We start from the raw sequence: 27663 nt of genomic DNA on the forward strand, positions 1-27663 counted from the left end.
CACAAACTCTCTCTCTCACACACACACACACACACACACACACACTTTTGCACAAGTATTTGTGAGATAGATAGAGACCGTATTTCGGTTCTGTGACACAGGGGAAACAGACAGAGTTAATAAAGACTCATGATGTGCCGAGAGACAGACAGAAGGGGGATGCCCGCAGTTCCATGTCAGTTCCAGGCCCTAAAATCGCGAACTGTTCCTGGTCTATTTCGAGAGTTCTGGACGATTCCGGCCTGGGCTGTCGCGCGAAAATCCAATGCTCCATGTCTGAAACGTCATTCCTCACGGAAACTATGCAAATGTGTTCCTCTCGATTTGCGATTCCTTTTTCTCGGGCATGGACAAGAATTCTCTCTGCTTCCTGTATCCCATTGCAACTTGACCACCTTCCCTTTGACCGCAATGACCACAAGGACTAAAACACTGACCAAAGCCCCGTCATAGCGGCGGGATAAAATGATATTTAAAAACTCAACTGATAAAACAAAAACGAAAAAATCGATGCTATCTACAGGTGAAAACCTTTCCGCTAATATGTAGTATTTTTTGATAAAAAAGGAAAAAACGCAGGGTCACAGTGGTCAATGTGATGCCACTGGGCTCTGCTGAACGCACACCCCAACCATGGGCGAATCGTCACTTTGTCGCGGCGTCTGCGAGTTCACAAGTCCTGCACTGACAGGTTGCACTGGTAATGCGAATGCGTAGGGGACGTTGGTGGTGGCGCCCCCAACGTTACTCGTTAATGCAATGCCCCCCGTCCCCGTCGTTGTCCCGTGTATGTGCGGATTGCTTAGTACCGCTTGCGAGGGGTGGTGAGTCGCTATTGCATAACTGCCCAGCGGCATGTTGAGCGAACCGCTACTTAACGAGCTGCTCTGCGTGTTCTCTAACGAACTGTGTGAGGAGTACACAAATCCGGGCGTGGTCATGATCCCCGCTTGATGCACATGAGGCATACCCATAGTCACCGGTATACTGGGCGGGGGAATCCCCATAGTCACTACCGGGGCTTGTAATACCGTTTGAGTTAAATGCACATTGCTAGATGCCGGCGAGGGGTGGCTATGCGTGTGTCCGTGTCCCGCTGAGTGGTGGTGGTGGTGTTTGCGACCGTGGGAATGCGAGTGGGGGTAGGTGTGCGACGAGTGTCCATGAGTACTGCCTGACGACGAGCCAAACGCCACGTCACCGCTCGACATGCCCGAGGTCAGGCTCGAGTGCGACGACATCGACTCGTAGTCCATGGTGCCGGCTGAGCTGTTCGGGTGCTGGTGGCCCAGGGCGTGACTGGAACCACTGTTTTGGTGGGTGGGGTCGGACTGGGCGCGGCCCCCAGTCCCTGAACCGTGATTTGTTCCTCCTGCTGCTCCGCCCCCTGGCACAAAAATCAAACAAGCACAAACAATTTCCTACATTAATGCTTGAAACTCTCAGCAAACTACAAATGAGGAAGCTCTAATCATTTACATAAATGCTTAAAAATCTTGGCAAACTGTGAATGGGGGTGGGGGGGGGGGGCCTTTGAGATGTTATGTACAATGCATGATGGGAAAACAATTGCATGTCCTCCAGTTTTATCAATCGGTGCATATCTGCTCTGTCTATCTCAGGATTTGACACTGAATTTATTCTTCGGTGGCCTGCTTGGGCCAATAAAATCTCTGAATGTGAAATGTTGGTAACCACCAAGAAATGTAGTGGCCCAAAGTAAAAAGGGAATACAAACATTCATTTCAAATTCTAGCTGCCCAATCGGGCCACCAAGGGAAGACTTTTTGGAAGTTTGGTGGCCCAACATCAATTCTTAGTGGTCCGCCGCTAATATCCCTGTATCTCTGGTGAAATCTTCTATATCTAAATCTCTACCACAAGAGGTGATGATAAGATATCAGAACTCATTTGAAGGAAAAGAGAGAAAGAAAACGGGAAGTGAGAGAGCGAGACAGGAGAGAGATTGATTATGGAGGGCAAGACATACCCGAGCTGGAGCCCGAGGAGTGTTCTGTGGGCGGAGTACCGGCCTGGTCCATGGCCGGACTGGCCGAGGTGCTGTTGGACGTGTTGGTGCTGCCGTCCACCGTCCGCTTGAAGAAGGAGTGCTGGAGGGCGTAGTAGGGCTTTATCCTGACAGCCGGGTCGTACTCCAGCATTCTGGGAATTGAGAGAGCAGAAAAATTTGAAGACATTAAAGACAGGTAGAAGGCAAAGGTGAATAAATGGCAATATCTACGAAGGCATTTGACATAAAAATATAATGAACTTTATCATCGAAAATAGTTGTGGTTCCTGCTGATACATCACATTCTGTGACATTTCAAAATTTGACATAGATTCAGTTATTTCCCCCCCCCCCCTTTCCCTCTTCTACTAAAGGCCTGAAGCCCATAACTTTTAATCTGTCAAGGACAGGTTGATTTTGCTAACCACACATTTCCCACAGACTCGAGTATACTCAAGACTAGTCTCCAATGGGTTAATTGACTCTATACAAATTATTTCTGTGGCTAAAGCAAATAAAACAGTTACATTTTACAATTTGACTCTTGACCTTAGATGCCACAAACATTGTACTGTAATTAGTCTTGCCTCCACTAAAGCTTTTCATATTTAGTTGTTTAGTTTTGTTTTTTTGCTTGCTTTTTTTTATGGCAAGAAATGTAATATTCTAGCATTTGACCTTGAACATGCCGCCCCCTCTCTCAGGCATTTAACCCCATTCTAACTGGGCTATTTGAGACCAAGTTTTTACTGAGGGGGGGTCAATTTGACCCCCCCTTCAGATCTCGGCCGCCAATCGCGCGATCACCGCAAAATTTTGCCTGAAGATAGAGCTGGATGTCAACTACAAGATTACATGGTCATACAATAGAAAAATATTGCCTTTCTATTTTTAATGAATTAGTTATGTAAATTTGTGCATGAAATCATATTTTCACCTATAACTCCATCAAAAAGACTGGAGGATTGCTAAATTTTTGTGTCAGAATTCCTCAAGACACATCAAACAATTTGCGTGTAAAAAAAATAGCACAATCGAAATCAATTTCTTTTGTTTTTTATTGTTTTGTTAAATTCTTATGTATTTTATTGTTTTTTAGACCTTTTGTTTTCTATTGTTGTTTGGCCAAAATTTGTTGCAGGCACTTTTTCAGGCTTATCTACACTAGAATTGATTAATTTTGATGGTTAAAAGTTGAAATAATCTAATTTATATCAGTTTAACCAAAAAAACACAATTTGCATTGGATTTGCACACGATATCATGACTTTGAGCTGTTTTTTGGTTGACATGCATATGCAAAACATTACGTAACTTCAAAACGATGCACCCGGACGTCGCGAATTTGGTCTCAAAATATGCGGGAGACTTCAATGAAAAAAGTCATGAAACGACGCAGCAAAACCTTTGCGCGTTGCGAAATCGTGGCGCGAAACGTCGAGGGGGGGGGTCAATTTGACCCCCCCCCCCCCCCAGTTAGAATAGGGTTAAACAAAAGGAAAGGTTGCCTGCAGGGTCTGTATCTCCTAAGGCCACATGATGGGTGAACATGAGCATTCATAATCAAGTAGCCTCGATTGTCATATGGCAAATGTTGCTTTGATTTTTACATTGCATAGTGTAATGAGAACTCTTGGGCAGCGGGCATAAAACTGATCAATCACTGAAAACTGTTACAAGCTACAGAAATCCTAGCATCTGATTGGCTGAGAGCAAATTTGTCAGTAAAAATCACAGACAATACACTAGATGAAAAATTTGTTTGCATCCAGGTCTCACCTGAGGATGAGATCCTTGAACTTGAGATAGTCGGAGACGGTGTGGCCGGGCTCCCCCGCTCTCCTTCCTCCCGGTCCGCCCAGCTCCACCCCTAGAATATCGTGGAGCTTCCTTGTGCCAGGACTCTTGTACTGGATGGAGAAAAGAGAGAACACAGAAGGTATTGCAGTTTGAATGAAAATGAAAGGGAGACGGGGAAATTCTTTTACAAAAGATGAGGGGGGACCATGAGGCTCAAGACATGAGAGAGAATGCAAGGAAATTTATAACTTGTGAATACATCCAGGAATAGACACAACAATTGCTACAACTGTCTCCCTCCCACTGAGAACAAGCGAAGAGCTGCTTACAGCCTTACAGGGATGTATACAAAGCAAGAAGGCAATTATCTAACGAGAGGGCATGATCATCAAGCCCTGTCAAAAGTTAGAAGTGAATGCATCTTGTCAGGGTGAGGGGAGCAATCCTGAGACTATGTTGCAAAAACCTGTTGCAGACCTCCCAACCTTTCTAACTGAAAAATAGGGATAATCAAAAAAAGTAGGAAAAGAAAGAGCAGTTCCCACAGGAGTGTGTAGTAAAATTATCAAGAATAGGTAACTCCTTTTGAAACAAAAGCTGGAATTGGTCAAAATCCAGATTCTTTCCTCCAAAGTCAGAATAGTTGGGAGGTCTGCTGTTGCAGATGACATGGTATGACCGGACAATGGAGACTGATGGTGGGATATATTGCTCAACCTGAGAGGCAGGTATATATGATTTGATAGAAAAACAAATATTTGTCATTTCAATAGACAGCTCACTATCAACTGAAGCAAACTTTACTGAGGTCATCATTGGATAGGAGGAGAAGAGGAAAAAGATGGAGGAGGAAAAGGAAAATGAGAAGCAGGAGAAGAACGAGGAGGAAGAAGATGAAGAAGAAGACGACAATGAAGAAGAAGAAGAGGAGGAGGAGAAGGAGGAGGAGAAGGAGAAGGAGAAGAAGAAGAAGAAGAAGAAGAAGAAGAAGAAGAAGAAGAAGAAGAAGAAGAAGAAGAAGAAGAAGAAGAAGAAGAAAAAGAAGAAGCAGCACATTCTGTTTGGGGGCCAGGCAGCATCAGATTTAATCAAGAGATCAAAGTTACCAAACCAAATTCCTACCTTCTTTCCGTCTCTACTCCTCTTTAGCACCCAGCTCTTCTCCGTTTTGATGAAGTACTTGTGAGCCTTGGGGGCCTGCTCTATGATGTGTGTTGGTGGCATTCCCAATACCTCGATGATTTTGTTCATTTGGTCCACCTACAGGGCAACAAGTCAAGATCAACATTGAAAATTGAATCATTATACACATGTTTGGGATATTCAATCTGTATTCCTAGGAACAATAGGAGGTTAGTGAATTTGGCCAATGGCTGAGCATATCCTGTGGCTTAACTCTAGTGTCGAGTACATTACATGACAAGACAAAACTTAGAAGCTGCCATTTGAGTCTTGAAGTAAGGTGAATGTTTGAGCATTGACATCATATCGTGTACAAAGCCCCCAAGAAGATACATAAAAGTCAATAATCACATGGGGCACAGAAAATAACAGATTAACTTGTGAGACCTGTCACATGGTGCATATAAGAAATATAAAACATGCGAATAATGGAACATACGAAACATATAAAACTAAAACATGTGTAAAAACCAAAACATATGAAACAGGTTAAAAGATACAGAGAACATGGAATGTTCAATGCTTATGTATGATACAGAAAAATGCTACTTTCACAAGCTTGCTCACGAGATACCACTTTTAAGAGGGTGAAATTCGGTAGTCCCGATTGTCGATTACTGTATTTGGTCGGTCTGTTTTTTGGTACATTTCAAACGGGTTACTGGTTTTAATGAGGTAAAATCAGCAATCCCTGCAACCTTGTTATACCAGGGGTTTCCCTGTTCACTGGAACCTACACTGTATGCGCCGACTATTTTGCGAGGTTTTTATTTTCATGAATTTCGCCAGTCAGGCACTATTTAAAAATTCTAAGACAGGCAAAAAATATTGACTCTGACCACAATGTGGCATGCACAAATACATTTCTCCTGCCTCGTACTGTACTCCGCAATCGCAAATTTAACCACGTGCAAAATGGTCAGGAAGTCCCGATTCACGAAAAATTTAGACTCGCTAAATATATGGCATATACAGTAGTCTGCACAGGACACGAGTCCATTCCGTGATCGTCCCTACCTCATTGGACCCGCTGAAGAGTGGTTCCCCCGTGTGCATCTCCACCAGTATGCAGCCAAGGCTCCACATGTCTATCGCCATGTCATAAGAGATGCCCAGCAGCACCTCCGGTGAGCGGTAGAACCTGCTCTGGATGTACTGGTATATCTGCCGGCACGAAAAAGATTATTGGTAAGAGATGAGAAGGGGTAAAATATTGAAATAGATATTAGTAGTAACATACACAGGCCCAAAAAGGTCGGTAAGAGACAGGAAAAAATGAAATATCAAAATAGATTTCGGCTGTATACACAGGTCCAGAAGAATGGTAAGGGAGGGAATATCAAAACATATTTTGGTGGTACACACAAGAGCTGAAATATCGAAACATATTTTGGTAGCATACATGGGTCCAAAAGGTCAGCAAGAGATGTGAACAGATGAGTTTAATATCAAAACAGATTTCAGTAGTATACACTGGCCCATAAGATAAATATTGAAATACTAAGTAGATTTTTGTAGTAAACAATGGTCCATAAGATCTGCAAAAGATAAATATCAAATAGATTTTGGTAGGATTCACTGTCCTAAGATCAGTAAAAGATCAATATCAAAATTGATTTTGGTAGTATACATTGGACCAGAAGGTCAGTGAGACATGACATATATCAAAATAGATTTCAATAGTACAGTACACAGAGGCCACAAAGGTCATCATCGGTAAGAGATCAGAATAGACAACATATATTAATATAGATTTCAGTAGTAAATATAGCAACTGCAGTTGCAGTACATTGCTTTTTCCTTGCATGAATGAACTATTGGTGCATTCATTTGTGTCACCATGCACAATCATATGCACCAGTTCAGCTCTCAATTTAATAACAACCAAGAAATGAAGCCTCACAAACAAGCACCGAAACAGCTTCCAATCTTGCCACAAATTTACCACCACAATTCTGTCATTTGCCACTACCCTTGGCATTTTCCCCACCATCATCCATTGCTATAAGAAGACTTTGAGACTTCTCTGCTTGCTAATTGAAGATGGCATTTTCAAAGCAGGGAGTCTTTCATGCCTCTCGTTTTGTTTGGCTTCCTCTTGGCAGTCTACAAACCACGCTAGACTCTGTGGATTACGAAGTCATCATAACTTCAAAAGCTCCAAAACACGTCTGAAGGGCAGGAACTTTCACTCCCTGGCTGAGATTGAGGGCAAAAATGAAATTATGAAATCCCATCACTTTGATTTTTGTGGGTTTTTGTTGTTTTTCGTTTGTATTAAAATGTATACTGATATTTCTATGGGGTGTGTAGATGCAACCACCTTGATGAACATGGAGCAAAGTGTCGTATTAAATTTTTCATAACTGTCAACTACTGAATGTGCCGTATATTTCATGAGGATTTTATTTTTGCGAATTTCGCGAGTTGGGTGCTACTCACAAAATCAACAACACAAGAAAACATTAAATCTGATCCTGACAAGAATGCGACGGGCATACATTTTTTCCATTCATCACAATCATGAATTTAGCTACTCGCAAAATTGCCAGGAAGTTCAGATTCGCGAAAATTTAGACTAGCTAAATATATGGTGTATACAGTACATTACACAAAGTGTTAACAGCACTCCAAGGAAGTAGGAGCTAAGAGAGTTAGGGAGAGGATTCTGCCTCCATTCCCCTCCCCCCCCCCCCCCGCCCCCGAAATATCTGTCCCACACTCACCCTCTGCCCGAGTTGGCATGAGCTGCCGAAGTCGATGATCTTGATGGCGCTGCGCTTGGGGTTGCACAGTAGGATGTTCTCGGGCTTCAGGTCGCAGTGGATGATGTTGAGCTCAGGCGTGGCCAGGAAGAGCAGGGCCGTGCACATCTGCTGGGCGAACTTGCGCGTGAGGTTGAGCGAGACGCCGCGGAAGTTGGTGTTGCGCAGGAGGTCATAGAGGTTGTAGGAGAGGAGCTCAAAGACCAGGCAGAGGTGGTTGCGGAACATGAAGTGCCTCTTGAGTTTCACTGTAAAATGGGGGGAGGGGTGTAAGAGCAGCAAAGGTTGGAAGATAGAAGCAAAAACAGAGATGGTGAGACAGGTAGAAAGTGCAAGACATGATCTCAACATCACTCAAACATTTTCCCAGAGTCTGAGGTTCTCTATTCTTGACTGTAGTACCGTTCTAATTGCATTCAGAATAACAATTTATTTCCTGATGGCTACCCAAATTCTGAAATTTTTACATTGAGGATGACGAATCAAAAAGATGTAACCCTGATCAAGACTAAAATTTAATGTTTTTTTTTCCATGAAATCAGCACTAATTATTATTTCAGTATCACTATTCTCAGGAGACTCTTTTGTTTTCTCAGCCTAAAAGATTTACACTTGTTTCTTTCTTGCTTTATAATACAAAGACTTTATTAATCAACTGAAAAAACTGGGGAAAAAAAGTTAATTTGATCAAACAGGGTGTGCACAACTATGATGTCACTTTATAAAACATATTTCAAATCACGGTTGCATTTTATACGACTTTCAAGACAATGTTTCTCGTGAAACATGGTTTTGAATCGCACCTCCAGTGTGTTTTCAAACCATGTTTCCAAATCATGTTTGTAAATACGACTACCGGTTTGTGGCAAAATTCAAACCACAAAACATGGTTTCAAAACCATATTTCCATCCCGAAAAGTTTGCTCTGAACGTACACATACCCTAAGCGGACTCTACAGCCTTCAATCCATTTATAAACGTGATGCAGTGGCTTCACTCTCGTGACCTTCAATACTGTACAATAAAAATAGTTTTAACACAGCATGGAGCATTCACAATGGACCGATGGACCGACTCCGCCGCAACTCACCGATGTAGTACTTGCTGTCCGCGTCATGCTTGTTCATCAGCTCTAAGAGCCGGACCTCGATCTGGGCTTGGTTGAGGAAGGGTTTCTTGTTCTTGATGATCTTGATGGCCACGTACTCGTTCTCCTGGTGGTCGAAAGCCTTAGCCACCTGCAGGATGACAACGATGACGATGACGATGACGGCAATGATAAAATGAAAAGAAATACTTTGTTTGAAACATTGTTGGCTCTCTCAGCTCAGGGAAAACTAAAAGATAAGTGTTATAAACACATCGAAACTCCCTGGATATACGTGCCCTTGCAATAAATTGTGTTTCCAGAAACCAAAAGTTCTATCTCAAAACACTTTAAAGGCATGCTAGCTAGATTACACCAGCTGGTAATGTATTCAACCATGACCCCCACCCAGTAATTAGCATGTTTACTGGGTTCTCATCAACAGATATCCACTTAAAATGTGAACGCATCGAGAAACTGGCCTACTCTCAGCACATTATGATGGGACGATTTAATAGCAGTACTTAAGCTCTTACCCGATCATAATATTTGACATGAAGAGGATAAAAAATTAATTGCCATAAAGCATGCCACTATCGAGGACTGACACTGACATTGGGATGGGAAACAGGACGCGATGAGAAAAGCTTTTAAATTCCGCAAATTTGTTGCACACAATGATAATTGAAACTGTTTGGCCTTGTTGCACCAGATAATCACTTCCACCCTTAAAGACGCTGTCCCACTTGTGGTAGATTTTGCTGCAATGAAAAATGGATCTTTGCCCACCGAGCTGCGAAATAATGTTCCGATGAATAGGAAACGGAAACAACAACACTCTTGAAAGCATACAATTTTGGAGAATCCTGCCAACACTACTGAATTACGTACATTGTGTGTATGAAGAAAATGTTACCGTGCTCTTTAGTGAGCTACGGTATTTCTAAAGTGGATCACACACATATTGTAACTTATATCCTAGCACTACTGTCTGAAAGGAAAACTTTAGCATGATAAATCATTTATGAAAGGCTTACCACAAATAATGTATGGTATCCTCAACAACCAAAAAACAAAAGAAATGCTGATCTTCCCCCCCCCCCCCCTTCTCTCTCTCTCTCTCTCTCTCTCTCTCGCCACACATATTGGATATACTTCAATTATGACATTAGCTCTCTGATATCAAAGCAAGCCTCGTTATCATGGGACTGACAGAGCTATTTTGGGCAATCAGACAGATGGTTTCACTGCTTCATTATCCCCTAACGACCTTCCGTAAAAGATGTTCCAAAATTAGCAGACACAGACGAGACAGAACAGAAACACAACGCGAAAAATTAGTCTACCCAGTTATTTTGGGAGGGTAGAACATTGTACACACACATATATTCACACATGTGCACATGCACACACACAAAATGTTCTCGCATCTAATCTCGGTTACCATAACTTCAGTTTCTAAGTCGAGCTCTCGATAAGGTGAGTGAAACTCGCTGGCCGGGAGGGGAAGTACTGCAGGTTAGATTCTCGTCATACTCACTGACAGATAAGCTTGTCTGCAGGACTGTATATCTATAGAAACTTTTGTAGTTATGGGTGTGTTCATTTTTTTTTTCGCACTTGAAAGTGTGTGTTTGCCTGTTGTGTGCATGCATTGTGTTGAGTGTGAGTGTGAGTGCATGTGTGTGTGTGTGTGTGTTGCACATGCATGCACTATCATCAGGAAGAACAAAAATATATCACCTCACTTCTCTCAACCGAACAGGATACATAAAATTAGACAACTCCCATTACAGTGCACTTTTCCCACGGTGTGCAAGTCAATTTCCATCAATAGAGCGAATTCAGACCAGCGGAGAGACTGTAGGAATCCCATCAAGTCAGAATATCATGAAATTAATAGGCTATGGAAGGTTGAAGTTTCACCTGTTTTTCACAAACTATTGGTCAGAACCACAAGTTCAAAGAAAGAGTCAAGATGACAAATGTCATCAACTCAATATTATTCCATTCATCTGAGTACAATATAAGCTAAAATCACAAAATCATGTCTGTAGTAAAAATTTAGCAACTAGAAACTACCTTACCCCAAAGTCATCATTCTTTATTGAATGGGTACCGTTTTCACAGACACATACTTGAAACCTTCTGCGGGTAGGTTTCCACAACAACATACCCGTTCATGCGCAAAGGGGGTATGGTTGCAATTCGAACACGTGATCGACAAGCAGTGAGCCATCCTGTTTGGACTATTGCGCATACGTCTTGAGTGTATTAAAGGAATGTTACCGCGAGAGCGTTTGAACAGAAGGGCTGTTACGGCTGTCGGGGTAATGTCAGGGTAATTACCCAAGCTGGCTTGGGTAGAATGTGGCAAAAGTTACGGCGACAATGTCCGTGCAGCATTTTGCGGGGACCACTTTAACAGGCAGGGTAAAAGAAAAGATTGCACGGACGTTGTCGTGGTAACTCTTTTTTGAAAGATTGCAAGATTACAAGTTCCTCTTCTCAATTTCTTTTTTTTTTTTTTTTTTTTAAAGGCAGATAGTGAAGATTTACATGCACATCTATGGTTTTAACAGTCACCTCATCTATAAACTTTTAAACCCGACAGCTATCACAATCTTGTAAATCCAGGTGAAACAGAAAATTTCATTAACTTTCTTATTTTAAAGTCCAATTTTGATGATACAGTTTACTGTACAGCTCTTTTGATATTTCTCTACTGATTAAACATAGCCGACATGGACATGGAGTGCAGAGGTACTTGCAAATATACCACCATCTGTCATGTTAGCCTTTACTTCAGACTCCAGGTAGTATTTCATATACAGCAAAAACATAAACAAATGAGGCTGATGTGCTACATCGTATGTGTGGATCACTCCTATAACTACACTATATCTGAAGGGAAGACAAATGTTGCCTGCGGCGACACTGTGTGGCAGAGGCATAACTAGAAATGTCGCTACAGCGACTGGTTATACCCCCGCCAAACAACATTTCATAAGCTTTAGTCAAAACAACATTTGATAAGCTTTGGTCAAAAAACTGAGGAAGTAGTTAAATCCGCAAGATCTTTCCTTGATCTTCTGCCATTAATATGCCGTTACCATGGCAACGTACTTTTGGGTACTGTCGAAAAATGCGTCTTGCACATCTACAACCAAAGGCACACATCTGTACCAAGTTTCATGGAAATTGGGTAAAAACTGAGGAAGTAGTTTGCAGCACATAATTTTCCATCATTTTGGCTCATAATATGTGAGCTGTTACCATGGCAACATACTTTTTGTCACTGTCAAGAAATGTGTCATGCTGACCTATATCCTAAGACAAACATTCAATATGAATTCCATGAGAATTGGAAGAACACTGATGAAGCAGTTTTTGCCATGAAGCATTTTGCCCTATATTTTACCAATAACATGCCGTTACCATGGCAACGCACTTTTTGCCACTGCGGAAATATGTGTCTTGCACATTAACATATTCAGATGAACATCTGTACCTAATTTCATAAAAATTGATCAAAAACTGGGAGGAGTTCGCGACGCAAGATTTGTACCCATTTTTGCCCATAATATGCCGTTACCATGGCAACGTACTTTTGGGTACTGTCAAAAAAATATGTCTTGCACATCTACATCCCAAGGCACACATCTGTGCCAAGTTTTATGGGAATCGGTCGAAAACTGAGGAAGCAGTTCGCGACGCAAGATTTGCAACGGACCGACCGCCCGACCGCCCGCCCGACCGCCCGACCGACCGTCCGCTGATTCCTATATACCCCCTTCAAACTTCGTTTGGCGGGGGTATAAAAAAACATCACAGCGCGACGTCTTTTTCAACACTGATACTTCTCAGAATGGATGCATGATAGCTAAACCACATGTGGTGGTGAGCAAGGAAGAATCGGGGAAAGATTATTTCATTAACATTATAATTATTATTAAAGTTATAATCATTATTATTATTGTCATCATCATTATCATTACTATTATCATTATCATCATTAACAGAAAAGCAGAATTTTCAGCTTGTCTAAGAAAGGGTGACCCCCTGTTGTCTAAGAAAGGGTGACCCCCTGCCCAATGTGAGGATAGTCTTCCATACCAGTCACTCTGTTACCTTGCCATGAACTCCCTTGCCTACGACGGATATGATCTGGTAGCGCCACAGCACACCCTCCTCAAACAGGTGCGAGCCCCTGGGCCCTGAGCAGAGACTAGTGTCCCACATGGCTGGGAGACAAAATACCTCTGGCTGGGGATGCAAAAACCGAACTCTCCTTTACTTAGCTCCAATACTCCAAATGTCGGTGTCTGATGCCAATTGCTTGCTATATTTCAGAGGTCAGCCTTATCCATTTCATATTCCTTCATGTCAAGACTTGCTTGTACTGCCTTTAATAGAACAAGCTGAGCTATTAAGCTGGCTGGGACTGTTAGCCCACTCAGTGCACCAAAGATCCCAAGGGTTAATAGTTGACAAGATGACTGGCTGAATATTTCACCGTGAGAAAATCTCGCTGCCAGGAATGCCGAAGAGCCACTTTACCATTGTTTTCAAACAATGATGAAAAGGACTGGGACGTAGACAAACAAGTGATCAAAAATCAGTAAACAAACAGTCAAATTCAGATGGGTCTTTTATTAGAGAGAGAAACAGGAAAGAAAACGTCGGTGATAAATAAGATCCGAGAGGGATGAAATATTTCGCAAAAACCACAAATCCTTTGCTACTAATTGGATAACACCCCACACATTGTTGGCATCAGATGTACTGGGCTGTTCAGTCAATCACAACATGTGAGTGCAATGCCTTTTAACATTCCGCTGCTAGTCCCGACTCCCACACGCACAAATAAATATTTGCCTTTGTTGGATGTTTGTGAGATCTGTACAGAGTTTTTTTTTTTTCTTTTTTTTTTCCCTCTTTAGTGTCTGATCCCAAGTCCAGTTCAACAAATCTTGCTGTAGTCAAAATATGTCTTCCAACTTGTACAGTTGTAACGGCACAGATCTCCCTCTAGAAAGGCTAAATGAAACAGTATCAATATTCTTGAAAGATGTGGAGCAGATTGCTTAATTTGTGACTTTCTGACCATCTCAGTTTTTCCTTCTCTCTTGTCCTTCCTGCTGCTTGTAGTTGATCGACAAGCTTTTGAAGTCACCACAGCATGCTATAATGGTCAGAACTAACTGAGCAAAGGCAAGAAGGTAAAACGTGCACGGTATGGTATTCCTCATTCAACCATTCTGAGCACAGTCTACGTATTAACAGAATTCAGTCAAAGACGGCCTCTTTCCACAGCGCTGGTTAAAAGCACAAAGATTCGTTAGATTCTCAGCTACATCCAGACTCACAGATTCCACCAATGTCGTTCAAGTCCTTGCATGCCACAAAGGGGACTCATCACCATTAAAACAGGAATGCGAAATGATATCCTGGACCCCGTTCCCGGAGATGGAACAAGTGGTTTGACAGCAGAATTGAGAGGCATCTGCAAGACTGTTCTTCCAAACTTATGACCAGTCAGTCAGGGAAGAAAACTTTCCCTCATATCTGTCTCTGGCACAGAATGAACAGACTGTTCACAAACTTGTTGGATTTTATATATCTTCCAGTGCTCCTTCGGAGGATGGCCCCACCACGTGCAAACCAAGAGGTTCACAAATCATGTTCAGACTTGCCTGGATTCGCAAATTCCATGGGAACAATGTAGACCGTCAAACTGCTGGGGTGCAGGGGTGCATGCACACACAAATACACACCCCCGGATCACTTTCAGTCTGGCCCTAAGACCACCAAACACACACACACACACGCACAATCTTATGCGTGGGACTGCATGTTTCAACCAGGCTGGTTCAACTTGCTTCTTCCTCAGCAATGCTGATGAGTCAAACTGACCAGAAGATGAGCATTATCCTCTAGACTCATCAAGGAATATATGCCTGGTACAGAGTCACCAGAGGGTTTCTTCACTCAATGTGGATTAGTGGGTCCCTATGAGGCCACCTGGTTTGAGCTAAGCACCCTAATCCATTTCTTATTACCCTCTTTTATCCCTTTGTCGGAGGAATATCCCCCCCCCCCCCCTTACAGACACAAAGACACACACACACACATAAATACACACTCAATGGATTTACATTGGCAATTCACATCAGGTTGAGTCTACACGAGGAACAAAAGACACTAGTAATCCTTGCTTCCATTCTACTTCAATGTTACTTCCTCGATAATTAGACCAACTGGCTGGGCAGAATTACCTCATAGAACAAGAGTTAGGGTAGTCCCAGCTTATAGCTTCATTTCAACAAATCGGTGACAAAAAGCAATAGCTTAATACAGATGCAGCTGGCTAAAATCTGAATGCAAATACCCCTCTTATACAGTATGTGGTGAAGGAAACCTTGAATAGGAAGAAAAAATAAATTGTAGTTATTGTTGCAGTAAAAATATTCTGATATTGATAGACTATCATAGGATAAACTCAATCTTCAAGACAAAAAACCTCAGGTTGTCTGAGATGAAACATAAAGTGATATAGGAGAAGAAAAATACACATGTAACAGTTTTCATGATGGTTTGTGTGTGTGTGTGTGTGTGTCTGTGTATGTGTGTGTTGGATTTCCATTGCAGAACTCCAATATTGTGACTTAATAGTGTAGTGAATACAGGAAAATAATTTTTTTTTTAAGTACCTTTTTTTTTGGGGGGGGGGGGAGGTGGGATGGAGTGTACTTTCCTCTACAAGATGAAGGTTTCAACCTGATGCATTCAAACTGGAACAGAGACAGGACAAAGGCAGGATTAACCCAAGAAACACAAAGGAGAAATCCTATTCTCAGCTCTTTACAAGCTTTGGCAAATTTATCAGCTCTGCTTGCCATGGATAATGTGATAGTGGACAAGGAGGTTGGGAAGAAAGTTGGGGGGGGGGGGGGAGGGTGGGATAGGGTAGGGAAGGGACATGCACTTGATGAAATGATCCCTTTCAGCACCTTAACAAGAGGGCTGGATAAGGTTGGCTTACTTTCTAAAGAAGCACAAGCCAATTATCGAATCCAGAGCTCCAGAACGTTTACAATAATGCCGGTTGGTACCAGGGGGCATGCATTTTGGTCATTTCATTCGTTGCGTTTGCATGATTGACGTGCCCACGCTTGCTATTCACAAAGCTCTCAGCACCGACAAAATCGCCGCAAAGCAAGCTCTAAATTTTGGAGGTTACACAGGGACAAGACGGGAGTGATACAAACCCACTGGCCCTGATTCCGCAGTCACTGTCAGGGAAACTCTCCTGTGCAAATCATATGGGGCCCTTGCCCAAATAAACGCCAATTTTGGCAAGTTGGGAAAGTTTTTGCTATGCGCTTGCACAAAAGTGGAGGCAGACTGAATTTTATTCTCAGTAGCAACCGCTGTGGTGCAACTGCCGCAAGACCAAAATTTTAGTCCAATGTCGAATCAATTTTACTTGCTAAACATAATTTTCCTCAAAAATTATTGCAGGTCATCAGGATAACTTGGCAAATAGACCAAATCAGTTTGTTGGGCATTCCGGGATCTCCACAATTCTATCACCTTACGTTGTACATATTTTCCAACCCTCAAAAAATCAAATAGCAGCGGAAAGGATAATAGGAAAGCATTCAAAACTTTCAATGTACAGGTAGGAGAAAAAAAAAGAGAAAAGGATTGAATATACCTATCATTCATCTTCATCAAATTTTTTAAGTATAGAGACCTTGACCTAAGTCCCATTGAGGTCTGATTGATGGCTATTTTCTATTAACCTCTCTCTCCTAGAAAAGAAAATGGTGGTTTAGCGGAAAAAGGGAGCCTTAATTCACTACCCGCTACTCTCTGACCCTTGACTAGCTCACAGCATCAGTCATGGGTCAAGTGTCCAGAATAAAAAGACTTTAGACCCCGCCCTCATATTTCTTTTTTTTTTCTGTGTATAAAGAGCCACGCATCCTTCAGCAAATAAATTTCCTTTCCGTTTCAAAGAACTTTTGTAAAGCCATTGGCAGAAAAAGAGCGAATTGGACAATTTGGATGTCAAGATATGTCATGTATATTGTACTTCATACTCCCTGAGGGGGAATAGAAAAATAGACTGAAAAAGAGGGTGGATGAACCTCAGACGACTGAAAAAGAGGGTGGATGAACCTCAGTCACAAATTGCTTACTGAAAATAGAAATCACTTTTCATTCTCTTCATCTTTCATCATTTTTCTTTCTTTCTCTCTCTCATTTCATTGCTATCATTCTCTCAATAGCTTAAATGTTGTTGACTCTTTTCAGGGAGGTAGGGGTTGGGGGTGGATGAGTGGAATAAAGGAGTTTGAATCAACAGAAAGAGTGCACTTTACATGCAGCTCTCACAGCGAGATTCCACCATCTGTGATTTGAAACCATGTGAGGGTGTCTGGGTTTGATTCAAACTAACCCGGTAATGCCGTTCAATAATACATAGCTGAACAGGTGCCAATCTTGCCTTAATAGATATTGAATACTTAAATTATGCACCATAAAGAAAAGTCAACTAATGAAAATACCAATCTTTCAACTGCTTTCCTGCACGCATATAATCAATTTCACCATTTTATGGCCTTTTCCAATAAAGTGGTATATCAAAGCACGAAGCATTATGAATCTCACTGAAGTATAAAAACAAACAAAAAACTTCTCCGTTCGCTTTCATGATAGCTGATCGAAAGTTAACTATTGCACTTGTGTCATGACCATCTTGATTTGTAACTTCCTTTATCAATAAATACTGTTATCACTTTTCCTAATAGAAATAAAACAAACTAAATTTATGCATACTTTAAACCATAAGACACAACAATAATAAGGAACAAAAAGAAAAAAAAAACCTGATCGCAGGTCTCTTATCAATCTATTCCATTAGGTATATTGGAAAATGTATGGTCAAGTAATCTGCGGAAGAATAAATTGTATTGAAGTTGTCCTACCATACCGTGGACTACCCTCAAAGCTGTTATTTCTATCATTGTCTGTCAGCCATAAGACTTACACTGTCGAGGCTAGTAGTACAGACCAGAAACTGTCTTCAAGCCTGTTTTCATCTATCATTTTATTTGAACAGAGAAGGAAAAACCAAGAGATTGTCTGCGCTCACAAGACCCTGTGGACGTTGAAGGATACCATACACCACAACAGGAGCCCCAAGCCAAGTTTGCATTAAAGAAAACAAAGCCTTGATACAAGGCAAGGTCACGTCTGGCCAAACCCAAGATTCTATCCCCCCTTCCCACATCGAAAATGTTAGTGGGGAGCAGTGACGACTCTTACTCATGAGAAGATCAGGTGTAATCGCTACACCTCACATTCCTCAATTTTCTGTGATGTAAAGATTCAGTCGAGCATCGCATCTCCATGGAAACACACATACCCACACACACACAAATACCATCCAAAATCCAAACAAAAGAATGCCTGATTAGTTGTCTGACTTCACACCTAGCGGCATTCTACACTAAAGAGCAATAAGTCCCACTCGCTGGCGACTAATCGTGTGGCAATAGCTGTCTGAGCCATCCATTACATCGGGTATTGTGAATTGGTCCCCCGAAAGAGTCCCAAGACGTGCCATTTGTTCTGATTTAGAAGGTGAATGGAACTGCACAAAAGAAACGGAAATGTCATTCTATAAATATCTATCTATAGCTACATCTATATATCTCTTCATCAATCTTCGTATATCACTTTATCTACTCATCTACCAATCCATCTATCTACACAAAGAATAGTATGGAAAAGAACATGCATCTCAGTAGACAAAAACAAGAAACAGGTCAGGGGAATTTCTATATTCTCTCATCCTCACACTGAAGAAAAATTAAAAGTTATCAAGAACTCTTCTGCAGAATCAGGGTGACTTGGTAGATAAGTATTGCACAGAACACTGCAATGAACATCTTCACCCCCCTCCCCCCCCCCCCAAAAAAAAAAAAAAAAAAAAAAAAAATCAGCAAAAAGGATGAGTGACGCACACATAGAATGGAGTGAAATAACCCTCACACTCGAGCTCACCCGACAAGATTCTGGGTTACATTACGTAAGAAGTCAAACAAATTTGTAACGCTGGGGTCTCGTTTCAAATCAAAGATAGCAATTCCTGCTTGAATGTAAGCTTCTTGTAGCGACAGCCAATCAGGATAGGGGATTCTTTTCATTACCATGGCACTTGCCCATTGTAGCAAGAGCTGTTACCATAGCAACTGTCTATGAAATGGAGCCCATATGCTAAACTGGAAACACCGATCTCTGTATTCATACATAATCACCCCTTTAAATAGTTCAACTCTGTGAAGAAGTGCCCTCCTTTCTTCTCACCTCTCTTGATTGATGGTAAAAATCACTTTTTCCCAAACCCCTCCCCCACACTTCCTTACAAGCACCGTCCTTTAATATCTGCCTGAAAACCTGGAATTTCCCAATTTTCCACTTCATTTGGCGATACCACGCTCGCATGACGTTAATAGGGTTGAAGGCTCGTTCATTTGCATCGATAACGTGGCAACAAAGCGTTCTCCATCCTCGCATTCTTAATAAAATCTTCTTTTTCTTATGCAGTGTTATGTGTGGTGTGACGCTGTGTTCCACCAAGCAATGTCTTTAAAAAAACCTTGCAAACCAAAGGAAAACCTAACCAAGTGAAGATAATGAAGGTATAAACCTATTACACTTTTAACAAGTCTGTAAACTTGAAACAACTGACTTTGACAACGTGTAAGTCCTTTAATGTCAGTTTGCCAATCCTCAAAAGTGAGTCCATCATATAACAGTGTCGATCCTTATCCTTATTATGTAACAGAAGTACCTGGAAATTCAGTTTCATACTGTACAACGTGACAAATCCGGAATCACGAGAAGAAAAAAAAAAAAAAAAGATAGAGGAAACATCAGACCCCTCCCTTAGAAACACAGTGTCTGTCTGTTGACACAAGAAATCCAAGGACAGTGTTACCCACTCTCCACAGTCCCACATATTGGCTTTCACCGCCTTGACCGAAGTGCCGCTAATTGGCACGTTGATCCGCAAGCTGACATTGCAAGACCTCTGAGCGGACAGTCAACCCGGAGTTGCCGGCCTTGTGAGTCTGGGCTGTGACATCTTATTTCGAAATGATACCAAATATCGAGCCCAGAAGTGATACAAGAGCACGAAGACGACAAACTAACCTAAGGAAAAGCCTGGTGGGTCACTTCTCGCTCCCAGCACATATGAAGACACAGCCATGAATCCTCAGAAAAGACACACACAGAATGTGAGGTGAACTACAAATTTGATACAGTCACCAAAATCTTTCATTTTTATTCATCAATATGTTTTGAATACTTAACCAAAAACTTAACATAATGATACCCAACTACACAGCAAAAACACTGTCATCAATGCACTCCCCTTAATTTCTTAATCCAACAAGTTTCCATACGCATCTATGCTATCAAACAAATAAGAACGTGCATGTAGCTTGCGTTTTTAACCAGAGATAGATTAGCAGCCACGGATGACAGGAACTGCAAGATGGGTCTGTCTGCAAAATTTAGACCAGCTCAATTCCTAAATCAGTGGAGGATATGTTTCTTTCAACTTGCAGGCTATTCTGCACCAATGGTGTCAACCATACACTGATTGTATATTATCTGTAAGTGTGTCTGTGGTGTGTGTTGGTGTTTTGTGTTTGTGTTTGTGTTCGTGTCAGTATTTCTTGCATTAAGACCATGGCTGTAGTGTGTAAAGCTCAGGTAGGATCTTAAAGGTGAAGTTCTCATCCCGACGTCCATGGCGAGATCATAACGTAGCTCTTCACTTTGGTCCAGTTTGTGTCGCCTGTATGCATCCATTACGCATCCCCACACTGTCTCCTTCTCACATGAATCGCCATTTCACTCTCACAGCAAACGAAAATGGTGGTGGGGGGGGGGGTGGGGTCCGACAAACTCTGTACTCACCTGTCCAAAGGAACCCTTGCCGATGAGCGAGTCGATCTCGTAGCGGTCGTTCCACTTCTCCCCGTTCTTGATGATGTAGTCGTAGTTGTCGTCGTCGTAGCCGTCGTTGTAGAGCCGCTTCTCCTTCTTGTGGCTGGTGTCGTCGCCCTGGGCTGGTAGAGCTCGCCGCTTCTTCTTGGCATAGTATACCTGTATGGGAATACAAGGATCACAGTGGGTCAGACCTTTGCTTGGTTTACCCCTTCCTCCTAAAAAATAGATAAATGATAAATAAATAAATAAGAAATACATAAAATCACTGGAATATGCCTAAGACCAAATAAGGAGACACAGTGTGTTGTTACATGCATCCCACTGGGTCAAAATATATTCCCTAGATAGAGGCACTTTCAAGTTTCATATTGTCCTCTTTGATAGAACATGAAAAGATATTCAAGTTTTAAGGGAGCCCCCTTCAGTATCACAGACTTGGCATCTCTGCATTTTGTCAGATATTTCTTCTGACAAACTGTTTTAAGTTACTGATATCCTTGCATCTGATTGGCTGAGAGCAAATTTGTCCGAAAAAATACCCACCAGAATGCTTCATGAGATGTCCCCCTCGGAGATCGGGGTACCATTTCATAAAAGATGTTGCCACGGCAACTCTAGTTACTAGAGTAGCAACTTCCCGTAGCAGCAACCAATCAGGAAGGATTCTTGTCATTACCATGCCACTTTTAAATGCACGACTTGCTATTACAGCAAACTAAAGGAAATGGGGCCCACGGCATATTTTTTAAAGCATTCTATTATCAGGAGCAATTGTGGAACTGTGGATAATAAGACTACTGCCCCATCCATCATATTTAAAGCTGCTGTCACTATACAATGTGTATAAACTCTGTTCCACCATAATCAGGATGTCAGGCTACAGAAGAGGTAACATTAAGATTCTATTTATGCCGTCCAAGCCTTGATCTAAAATGTCTGGAACGTCAACTCAATCAAGGGTGTGATGTCACATAAACAAACACAACACACAAGCTCCCAAAGCACATGCCATCACACACACAAGTGTACACAAACATGCATGCTACGCATTGTATACAAAAAATCACCAGCTGCGGCGTATAAAAATGTATACAATAGTGGTTGTTTTGAGTCTAAAAGTGCTTTAGTGATGAGTGATCAACTTGTTACTAATTTCCTATGATTCCTAAGGCTGTAATTTACTCATTGTGCTGATATTTGTTTTGGCTACGACAGGCAAAACCCGATGCACTACAAGAACACGTTGTAGCCTAGAGATTGCGACAGATCAATTTGGAACTCAAGGAAGAATACTTGAAAATTGTACTTTCTATACATTACAATTTCACATGACTGCTGTAGAGACCATACTCTGGAAATAGCAATAGCATTCATTATTAAGCTCATGTGTAGACTATTACGAACATGTTATCCGCACGCAGCAGTCTTCTTTCAAACCAATACATGATACTTGATCCCTCTTTGCAAGAGGGCGTTACTGTAATCACACAAAACCATTGATATCAGACACGGTGATTGAGTACTCATTTCAAGGCTATTTCCTTAATCAAACCTGATTATCAAATACAACAAAGCACACACATAAACACACAGCAACAAGACATTGGACAAGAGAAACATGAAAAAATTAAACAAAAACAAGAAGAAATGTCCCTATGTCTGACATGAAATTGCACATAGATGAGTCATACCAGTTCTAGCCAGGTATGATGAAAGTTTACAGTGTGGCAGTGGCTTCTCAAATCAATGCCTTTATATACTACAAACAAAAAGAACAAAAGAAGTAACCAAACTGTTGTTTCAACAACAAGAACAAAAAAAGAGGAAAAATGCTTATGCAATTAAGGTCGCTCAGCAAAACAATGGTCTGGAATTTAGAGAACATAGTTTTCAGAGTTCAGTTTCTAAATACAAGAAAAGTAACAAAACAAACTACAAAGGACTGACCTGGAAGAAATGTACATAATCTTGTTTGAAGACCAGCTCAGAGTCATTCAGCCAAGAATTTAAATGAGAAAGACAATCAGGTCTGGTATTCAGAGAATTCAAAGCATCACAGCTGCATAATGTTCATTGCAGTGTGTTTTATGTAGCAAAACACTGCCTCAAATTTGTCCATACAGCTGTAGATGTTTACTAACAACAGATGAATCATATCTTAAAGGTGTAACATTTTACTACTGTAAAACGAGGAATCTTCTTGTGCATTTTAATTTTGCGAATTTCGCGAGAGCCAAGATTCACAAAATTAAAATGCATACAGGCAGTGAAAGTTCTTTTTACATTATATGCATTGAATATTAGAGGCAACTCGCAAAAATTTAATGCCACGAAAAAGGCTGTTGGCTCCAGTTCACAAAAATGTCATGCCACGAAAATATCATGTTTTGCAGTAATTTAGTCACAGATGAAACGTCTTATTATCCCTCAGTCCCCCTTAATCTACAATTAAAGTAACAACAATCATAGTTTCATAACAATAATACAAAAAAAAAAAACAAAACAAAACAAAACAAAACAAAACAAAACAGAAATCTATTACAACATCAACAAATCATTCAAGCCATAATTTTAGCTGGAGGGTTGGCTACAATTAATCATTACGGATCAGCTTTCCAAATGTTGCTTTACAATGCGACGCCTTTGTTGGGGTTAGCAACTAGCAGCCGCTGTTGTTCCCATCAAAATGTCATATATCCACGAAATACACCAAATAACCCCTCCCGACAGGTTTATTTGATGCCATGTTTGTGTTGGAGAACCCCCTCATAAATTTGTCCCAAAAGTAAAATGAGGGTTGTCAAGCGGGGTAGACATCTGCAGTTCACGAAACTGCTGGGCTGGGGTGGGGGTAGGGATGGGTAAGCTACGTACGCATAATCCCTCATGAGCTTGTATTGCATTTGTACTGTGCGGAGCCGAAAGTAATTAATGTATCAATAGCATGCGACTAGTTAAATCTTGAGTGCAGAACACAGTCACCATGTCATTTTCAATTCAGGCCTCAGAGTTCAAGAGTAATTTATCGAAGGATTTCATCAAGAAATCAACTGGGACTTTATTAAAAAAGATGAAATAAAATAAAATGAGATAAAAATAAATGTTCCTAAAATGCAAGCTCCACTAGGTCCGGTCAAACAGGATAATAAATTCGTCTCTGCGTTATTATAAATTGAAAACTGTGTATTACAGTGTAGGTACTTTAAGGAGAGAGAGCGGAAAAAGATAAAGAGGAAACAGAAGGTAAAAGGAAAATACTGCTTTCGAATTCCCCGAGCTCTAAGCAATAAGATTCCGCTGCAGGAAACATTTAGTTTTATAACTGATAGCACTGTAGTGTATAGAGAGAGGTTACATACAACTGTGACTACCGGTATTTCACAGGCAGTGGCCACCATGAACAACATATCATATTTGAGATCTGTTACACTGAAAAAAAAAAAATATAAATAGATAAATTATTAACTCTGCTTGACGAAACTGGCAACACATCTATTTCCGTTACTCCCTGACGCTCATTTTTATGGCGATAATGTGGCATTTACAACACAGGCGTAATTTGTTCTCCTCCCAGGTGAAATGAAAGGTGTCTTTTTAGCAGTTTACGATGAACCATGACATGTCAAGAGTATTTGGCAACACTTTTATTTGGGTCGATTTGTGTGCATCTGTCTGTCTGTCTGTGTGTTTTCTTCTTCAAATTGTCAAAGGTGAAGCAAGGTATGATCTGAGACATGTTACATACACATTTAAATCTCTCCACTGAAAATGGACACATGCTCAAGGTTCGCACGCTGGCACTAGAGGATAATAAAATGGAAATAGGCATGTGGGACCACGGTAATCATTGCACTGAAATATTGCGAAAGGAAGTTGAACTTTCTGATGACTTTCTAGATTCTAAATGCTCACTACAGACTCTCTTACTCTACATAATGGTCTCCTGTTCCACCTGATCATGAGGAGAACAAAAAAAAAACACAAAAAAAAACCGGAGAAGTTTCTAGTAATTCACCCAAAAAAAATCAAATACTTGGAGACTCTAGATGGCGCTCCTCGATACTGATACGCACCTCGTTGATGTGCTTGTACGTCTTGATGAGGTCGATGCTGAGCTTGCGTAGCGGGGCCTGGCCCGCGTCCCGGAAGGTGTGCGGGATGCGGCTCTGCATCGCAGCCATCTCCTCGGCCTGCTGCTGCAAGATCGGCTCTCGCTGCAACGTGTTCGGGGTATCCTGCTGGACCGATGTCGGCGATTGAGAGAACAAGAAAACGTTTGAATTTATCATATTTATACATGAGTAATGCGTAACTGTACTTTTAGAATGAAATTGTGTCATGGAACAGTGCCTACATCTTTAACTTCCTACTCTCTTCCACTACAAACTATGTCCACTCTTCATTCCCATTTGGTAGACCATAGACGAGAAGTAAGGTTTTTAAAAACAAGACTTAAGAGGTTTAAAAGGGTTTCTCAAGACAAAGACAGCAAGCACCCTTCTTAGGGGGACAAGTTTGTTGAGTTGAAAACCTTAACTTGAATTGCTAAAAAAATATGCAATTTGTTATTAAAACAACGGAAGGATGTGAGGCAATGTCATCACCTTGCTTAATTTGCATAGATGCAGTTGACTTGAATGTCTTCTTTTTTTTTTAATGGGACTTCATGACACTTTGAATTCTCAACTCTGGTAACTGTCCTAATTTAATGAGATTCTAACCATTTTTGATACCTGTTCAACAAGGCCTGATCAATTCATTTCAACTTTCAGCATGCGAGGCTACACTTTTACGAATCATGCTGTTTCTGTGATCCTCGGTCCACCGTATTTGACAAAGATTGAAACATGCGTGCTCCTCAGCACATGCTATCTATCACATTTCACCGTTGGGGTGGGGGCGGGGTGGGGTGAGAAATCATTTCCATGACGTCATTGCCGCGCCGGTTTCAATTCTCAGTCCATTGACCTTTAATGGAAACGGGAATGAACGGGATATGACAACACGGGAGACGGAGTAGGAGGGATTAAAGGTGTAGGCACTGTCCTCTGACACCACTTCATTTTAAAAAGTACAGTTCTTTGCAGCATTTGCAACGTTTCTTTCAGATTTGCCACAAAAAGGAGTAAATCTATCAAAACTGCACTCTTTGATACACCAAAAAGACCCTTTTGTTCACAAAAAAAAAAAAATGAAGAAAAAGCTTTTGTATAAGTATGGTATGAATAAGAAAAATGTACATGGTATGTGTGTATCATTTCAATGTGACATCAATAGAGAATGAATGTCAGTGACACCATCACCGTGTAGGTTTCCATTTTCAGTTCACTGACTCCAAAGAAACTTCTCCACAATCTGTGTGTATGGCTTTTGTCCAGCTATTAAAAACTAACTTGGATACTGAGTGGATTTTCATTTCTGTATTAAAGGATTATAAGAATGTCACTGACCTAGTTTTCATCCAGTGTAAGCAATCAAAATGGTTCTGACTGTAGCCTTTAAGTGTCTTGTTACTCGAAACTGTCATTGATATCTGATATATGACACATCCCTCTGTCTTGACAGGATGTTTCAAATTGTCACGTTCTAAAAATCATATCTCACAACATGATTAAATATTTATGGAGTATTAATACTTAAATGAGCATATCAAATATAAGCTTTTCTTTATGACTGTATAGAATCTTGCAATAAACTGGATGGGACATTGATCTTTGTACTTACTGTGCCAAGTAGTCTATTGGGTTTATCAAATATACATGGTTGTAGATCAAATGTCATAACAAATAGGTACAAATGAAGAAGTACCTTCTTTTCACATGAAATAAACTTAAAAGTATGATTTTAAAAATGATTTTGAAAAAAATACTTCACAAATGTGTTTTCATTTCTTTTATGTAGTCATATATTAAAATAACTTCTAATGTTTATGTTTAATGTTTAAATGTTTATCAACAAATCACATGAATGTATAATTTCAATTGCAGAACTTTGAACATCCAGCTTCTATTTACAATTGCATCTCTCTGCTACATATAACATTGTATGTACCAAAATTAAAATCGAAATCCTTGTAAATATTGTGTAAGTTTCGTGCATGCGAAAATTTCTGGTTTTACAGGGAGCATTACAAAAGGAGGGGAAGCGAGGGCGCCCTGACCTGTGATGGTGGGTGGTTGGGTGGCTGTCCGTTGAGTGGCTGACTGGAGCAGGCTACCGACATGTCGCCGTTCATCCGCTCCCTCAGACAATGCGCATCATCACCATCACCCTGCACGGGGCCAAAATGGCGCCTGGCGCTGCGTCCTGGATACCGGAAGACGAGAGTGGGGGAGAAAAGGAGAGAACTTTTACTATACTTGAGAGGCCTATTTTCAATGCGAAGAATTGCAAAGTTATAAACATTTTGGTTGTTGTTGTGATTTTGCCACAGTACTGCACATGTGCGATTAGCCAGGCAATCTCCTCTATGCAACTGTGCCTCTGATGTAACAATAGCCTGGGTGGCTAGCTGCCCATCTTGCGTATAAAGGCTTCCAAGATGAATCCATACATCAAGTTGAAGTAAAAATCTGCCTCATCGAGACGAGGATGAAGACTTGTATATACTCCGCATCAATTTTGATATGTATGCAATAGTAAACAAACAAAGAAGTGTTTGTGCTCGGGATATACATATCATACAATGAGATTATCCAAGAGACATTGATTCAGAGATATTCTTACTTTTGAACAAAAAAAGATAATCATAAAATCATAGAGGATACTCGGATCACCTAAAG

At 41.0% G+C, this 27663-nt stretch overlaps 1 protein-coding gene across 1 annotated transcript; it reads right to left on the minus strand.

Moving 5' to 3' along the window:
• Positions 1–20: 20 nt before the first annotated feature.
• On the minus strand, positions 21–27187 carry LOC140230069 (dual specificity tyrosine-phosphorylation-regulated kinase 1B-like). Its single transcript, XM_072310276.1, has 10 exons — positions 27042–27187; positions 24955–25116; positions 20849–21037; positions 8849–8996; positions 7720–8006; positions 6011–6157; positions 4934–5071; positions 3791–3921; positions 1991–2163; positions 21–1387 (listed from the first exon to the last, which is right to left on the minus strand). Exons 1-10 carry the CDS (start codon positions 27114–27116, stop codon positions 591–593), a joined length of 2247 nt encoding a protein of 748 aa, XP_072166377.1. The 5' UTR covers positions 27117–27187; the 3' UTR covers positions 21–590.
• Positions 27188–27663: the final 476 nt, after the last annotated feature.

This window comes from Diadema setosum, chromosome 6 (genome assembly GCF_964275005.1).
Source record: "Diadema setosum chromosome 6, eeDiaSeto1, whole genome shotgun sequence".
Taxonomy (NCBI): domain Eukaryota; kingdom Metazoa; phylum Echinodermata; class Echinoidea; order Diadematoida; family Diadematidae; genus Diadema; species Diadema setosum.